This window comes from Cibotium barometz, chromosome 27 (genome assembly GCF_041138505.1).
Source record: "Cibotium barometz isolate CiBa-2024 chromosome 27, ASM4113850v1, whole genome shotgun sequence".
Lineage (NCBI taxonomy): Eukaryota > Viridiplantae > Streptophyta > Polypodiopsida > Cyatheales > Cibotiaceae > Cibotium > Cibotium barometz.
The window spans coordinates 23,385,944-23,391,713 of NC_141072.1; the positions used below are offsets into that span (position 1 = coordinate 23,385,944).

At 43.2% G+C, this 5,770-nt stretch overlaps 1 protein-coding gene across 1 annotated transcript; it reads right to left on the reverse strand.

Moving 5' to 3' along the window:
• Positions 1-956: 956 nt before the first annotated feature.
• LOC147623194 (cellulose synthase A catalytic subunit 4 [UDP-forming]-like) lies at positions 957-5,293 on the reverse strand. Its single transcript, XM_086821746.1, has 10 exons — positions 4,803-5,293; positions 4,329-4,665; positions 4,039-4,215; positions 3,800-3,916; positions 3,493-3,705; positions 3,109-3,238; positions 2,703-2,872; positions 2,109-2,249; positions 1,894-1,913; positions 957-1,786 (listed from the first exon to the last, which is right to left on the reverse strand). Exons 1-10 carry the CDS (start codon positions 5,105-5,107, stop codon positions 1,180-1,182), a joined length of 2,217 nt encoding a protein of 738 aa, XP_086677872.1. The 5' UTR covers positions 5,108-5,293; the 3' UTR covers positions 957-1,179.
• Between the last annotated feature and the right edge of the window lie 477 nt (positions 5,294-5,770).

Genomic DNA, 5,770 nt, shown 5'->3' on the forward strand with positions numbered 1-5,770 from the left:
GCGCAAAAGGCCATGTATGAGAACAGGCCCAAAAAGTGGCTCTAAAGTTTTGAAAAATTCAAAACAAAGTAGTATTTACCCTATATAACATGGGTGCACCTCAAGTTTTACATTATTAGCTTGCATATGGAAGGAGAAAAATTCATGCTCCACTTGTATAAAAAACATCATTTCAATATTAGCGAGTCAAAAATTTATCCAATAATTATCGTTTGATGATTCCAAGATTTAGTTTACATCATGGGCTTTCCATCAAGCCAAGTTTCATGATCAAACTATGTCCCTTCTAAAAGTTATGTACAAATTACTACTATTTTGAAAACAGCAAAAATCATGGTTTTATCAGCATGCGTCTAAGAAAATTAAAATATTGCCTTGCAAAAGCTAAGAAAAGTTCAATTTAAAAAATCTCAAATTTTTTTGGGTCTTGAGGAACATCTGTGGATATTAAGCATTTCAAAACTCTTAATAGATTGCCCACAAAAATTCAAGAAAAATGCTAACTTTCAGGACACTTTAGTGTCCTCAAGACACTTTAGTGTCCAATTACAGAACTAGTGTTAAAAAAATGACTTCATTTTGGAGAACCCTTCAATTTTCCTTCCAATACTTTCAAGGTATTTTGGTGTGCGTGCTTAAATTTCAAGTCACTGTAGGGTTCAAATACGTTCTCAAGCTTCAAATGATGCTTAAAGTTAACCAAACATTGCAACCATGAAACCTTAAGAGATCACTAGAACCTTAACCTGAAGCCCAATACGATAGGGTGCGAGATGTAAGAGTTGATATGTATATGTGTATTTTTGTGTATACATTTATATTTAAAAAATGTAGATATGTATATTTATACGTATATGTGGATACATGTGCATATATGTATATATATATATATATATATATATGCACGATGATGCTAAAAGTCACTAAGGAATGTGGCACCATCTTGAGGCCGAAGCGAATATTAAAGGCTTTGTACGTTGAAGAAAATATAAACCTCATTTTGGAGTACAAATTAAGGCAAGTTCAATGGATCCTCAAGTCATTTTGATTCTTGAAGTACCAAGGTACTAGGTGTAGATTAACAGCCAAACGGGAGTAGTAGGTAATTTGTACTGGATTGTGGTGTAAATCGTGATGTGCTGTCAATTGTGTGGGAGTCTGTGATGTGTTGTGTGGGAGTCAGTTGTTAGTGTAGAGAGATGACGACCACGGCAAGAACAAGGCCAGGGCAACGAGGGAAGAGCGCACGACGGTGGAGGAACGAAGAGCTAGAGGCCCTTTTCGACCCTGGCACCATAAGCACAACCCTCTTGCGAAAGGCTGCAAAACAAACAACACCCACGCAGCACACGCGGCCTCTACAGTGATGGACGGCAAGTTGCGGCCACGCCATGATCTCTCATCTGCCCTACTGTGATCACCGAAAATAGTTAAGCAGGTGCGGGATATGGCCACCACTACAGCTCCTGCGTTCAGCAGCACCAATGCTATGGGAGGGATAAACAGTGGTGAGTTACAGTTCACCGCAAAGCCCTGCACGGGCTGCTGCTGCTGATCATCATTAACATCATGATCATTGGAAGTGCTGCTGCTTACGATGTGTTGTTTAGGTGTCACGACGAACGTGGTCTCGGACAGGCCTGCAATCTTTTTAAGCACCTTGAAGGTAGCGAAGACGTTCGAGGTAACCGCCACGATGAACTCCATTCTCTCGTTGTTCCACCACTCCCTTGGCCCCGCACCTAACAACATGCTCTCATAATAGCTGGTCCAATACACCCACAGGCTAATTGGGATCAGAATTGCTGGATCATCATCATTAATTATATACTTAGATTATAAGAAGCTTTGATGAACATCTTTCATTAAGCGCTTGCACTAAACACGGCACACCTTCGGGAGTAACGGCCTATCTGCAAGCAACGACAATGCTGGCAGCAACGCATATGTGAACAATGGAATGCATGCTAGCGGACTTAAGAAGTAGCATATGTAACTGATCCTTTGAACTGCGATTAGCCCTTGAGTTTTTCTCACTAAAAACGGAGAGTTGGTGCTGAATAAAATCTCTAGCCATCCCATGCTGAATCTTTCTCTCGTTGTTAAAGCATCCTCACTCGTCGTAGGGCACAGCCCAAGAATGCTGGAGGGGTCGATGGTGCATTGCAATACACTGACCTCCAGCCTCTGTTATGAATCATTAAACACGTCATCAAGTCTTCCGTTGTAGAGCCGTAGATCAAGCCAATCTGAAAAGCCATGATGCACATGCAATGTGTAAAACACTAATACTACATAGTAGTCGTTTTAAGAGACTGATAATTTATAGCTACTGACACTTTAATTAGGTGCCACTGGCCAGGGCCTGAAACTTGAACCTACTCATTAGTAGGCCAAGGTGTTACATCCACCAAGGACTATATATATATATATAAGGGTAGCAAATAAGGGTACATATAACATAACAAGGGTACATATAACATAACATTTGAACCTACTCATTAGTAGGCCAAGGTGTTACATCTACCAAGGACTATATATAAATATGTATATTATATATATATATATATATATATATATATATATATATATATATAAGGGTTGCAAATAAGGGTACATATAACATAACATAACATGTCACACAATATGGTGTGCATTAATCTCATTACAGAACAAATACTTATGAAGCGGGGGTACTGTACCTCTTTGCCCCAACTTGTCTTGTGTTCATAAGTGCAATCAAGCAATTTAATGGCCTCCTCTATCAAGGCATGGCCATTCAGGAGAGGGCTATAGTTCCTCATGTTTGATGTTATGCTTTGGGCACAAATAGCAAGACTTTGGCAACGGCCCAATAGCTCTGTTTCACGTCCTGCATCAACCCACACAGTACTGTTAGCTGACATTATCCAAATTGAATTGTGAGCTAATTCTACAGTATAAGGTCTTCGTTTGAAAAAAAGAAAAAAGAAAAAAGAAAAAAAGAATCTCAGTAGCATAATTTAGAAGTTATTAGTGGGTTTAGGTGGAAGCTTAAAAACCTTGAAAGACAACCTAGCTCTCCATTTGAGTAGTACACGTCTACTCAAGAATAGCTTAAATACTTACCATTAATCATGACCTTATCTGTCCCAACAACAGCATGTGGCTTGTTGCCATACAAGGCTTCTCTCTTGTGAACGCACCCTGTCCCAAGGTATGCCGGACCTTGGAAGCCATCCATTCCTTTCATATACATCTGGAGTGAGGAATTACCTTAGCAAATGTTCTTATCCCTTAAATGCGCCCACAACTAGAGAGAAAAGGAAAATCTTAACAATTGCACAGAGCCTTGTACACGTATACAGGCTGCAAGGGCTTCAACGAATCAATGAATAGTGCAACGACATCCAAAGTTTTGCACACTTCAGGCTAATAGAGCTTGAGATTTTGTCCTCGCCTTGAATGCTAATGTAAAGCTTGTATATGCATGATCATTAGTTGAATGTATACCTCCATGGTTGTCTTCATGCGATTTCCGTAGATGTCATCCTCGTCTACGCTTTCAAAGCATTGAGGAAACTGCACAAAGCCCGTTTCTCTGCTGGTGCCCAGGTCCATGAGAAAGCACAGGGCTCGCAGAATGGCTCTGGCGTCGTTCACGTACATGTCACAGTCCAGGTTCAGAATAAAAGGGGCGTTTGTAAAGACCCCGGAGACGCGGATCTTGGAATTTATAAAACATTAGTTTAGTAGGATTGTTCAGTGAAGCGGCTGCACCTTATAATCAGCGTCATGACAATGGGTAGAAAAAGAGTACCAATGCATTCATGGCACCGGCTTTGTAGTGATGGCTGTGCTCGGGACGCTTCTCGCGGGAGATATACACAAGGCACGGTAAAAAGTCAGCTTCACTTTCAGGCTTCTCCACACATATCTGTGCAAAATTTCATCAACAACATCAGTCTAAATAGGGCAGCCCACTGTCTACATGTGGTGGACGTGGTAGACTATAGTATTACAAATTACATCTTAAACATGCTTTGATTAGGGCCTAACCTCACAGTAGGGTGGATGATTGTGGTGATCGTAATTGGAAGCCCACGATGAGTATCGGTCATGTCCATCGGAACTAGTTAATTTGTCGAGTAAGAGCTTGACTGCTTCCTCCTTTGAATTACTGCAGTATTTTGCGGCCATAGAGCTTAATCGGCTTTGCAGCGCTTCGTACTCTGCCTGCAGATCGGGATATGGTGATTAAAGCCTGAGGATATGATTAAAAGTATGGTCACTAGCTAATTGTACATTAACATGAGAAAGAAAATACATAGGATACCTATAGGGCTTACCTTCGTGGCGTGCCACTCCTTTGAGTAGCCTCTGAGCTGGGCGTCAGCAGCAGCGGCCTTGCTAGCGAAGTGGGGACCAGGGGCCCGCGGCTCTGTTATCTGAAATCGCTTGCAAAAGGGCACCCATGCCCTGGCAAAGGTGGCTGCCTCCTTGAGAGCCCAGAGCGTGAGGAGGGAGCCTCCGTCGTCCGACACATAGCAGGCAAGCTTGTCGGCCGGATAGTCTAGTGCTAGGACAGATAAGACGGTGTTGACGGCGATTAACGGTGGCTCTTTCATCGGGTCAGCCGTGGTCACAAACACGTCCACCGGCGGAAGTTCTGGCAAGTGGCCGGAACTACACTCAAACATTGAAGAAATTTTAAGACACTGCATCGATCCATGGGGACCATGGCGCTCAACAGCTATGCAATAGAGACGTGATGTTTTTGGTGAAGGTGGGAATTGGTAGAGCTGCTAGCTACACCACTATACCTTATCAAGGCCAACAGCCTCTCCGGGTGCGTTTCGCGCTCGACAAGGAACCACTTCGCGAACATGAAAAGATGAGTCGAGATCCCTAGCCACACCTCGCACGCCAACGCTACAATCACGAGGCCATCCAAGCAAGTGCAGGTGCTAACGCGGTAGATCAAAAATAGAACACAGAGCCCCGTGCGAACAAGAAGGACAGCCTTGTGGTAGATCTGATTCTTGACAATCTTAGAAGTAGCAACATATTCGTGGAGATGGAGATCAGAAGACTGTCCTCCTCCGCGTCTTCCTCCTCCTCCTTCCATATATTATAGGTTAGTTCGTATACGTAGCCGGAAGGGGGAAGAAGATGATCACAACTGAGCTGATGGGAAGAAGGGGGAAGAGATGACTTCTTGTGAAGGCCCTAAGAAGATGATTACAGTTGAGCTCGGGATACGGCCCACCAGCAGTACAGGGACCGGCCAATTTCGATAATGGAGGCAGTGTCAGGAAATTTCGATAACGGGCTCCGGCAATGCCCGAAAAAAACCGGGGTATGGTGTAATCCCACCTCTAGATTTTTAACTTTACCTTTTTCCCAAAAAAAAATCAAAGGTTTTAATAACCTCCAAGTTGGGCTTTAAAGGTTTTTAACCTTTAAATACATAACTAGAAGGTTTTATCATTTGGGTGAGGTGAGGGGAAAAAGTATTTCAAGGGAACCTTCTATACTATCTCTTACGTGGCTTGCGTTGTCGTCCATGTGTCAACTTCTTTTGCGTATGCGTCGCTTTCTCTTCTCTGGGCCACCACGTCCTATTTAATGCTGGGCGGTCGGTTGTAGAGGTTGCAGGTGTTGCAGCTCTCAGGTTGCAAGTCGCCGCCCCTATTCGACTTCATGGCGTTTTGGTCCGCTCCCCTCCAGGCCTCCTATTTGCGCAGTGCCCAGTGAGCTCTTCATGTCCTTTTTTTTGCCAACTCCCGAC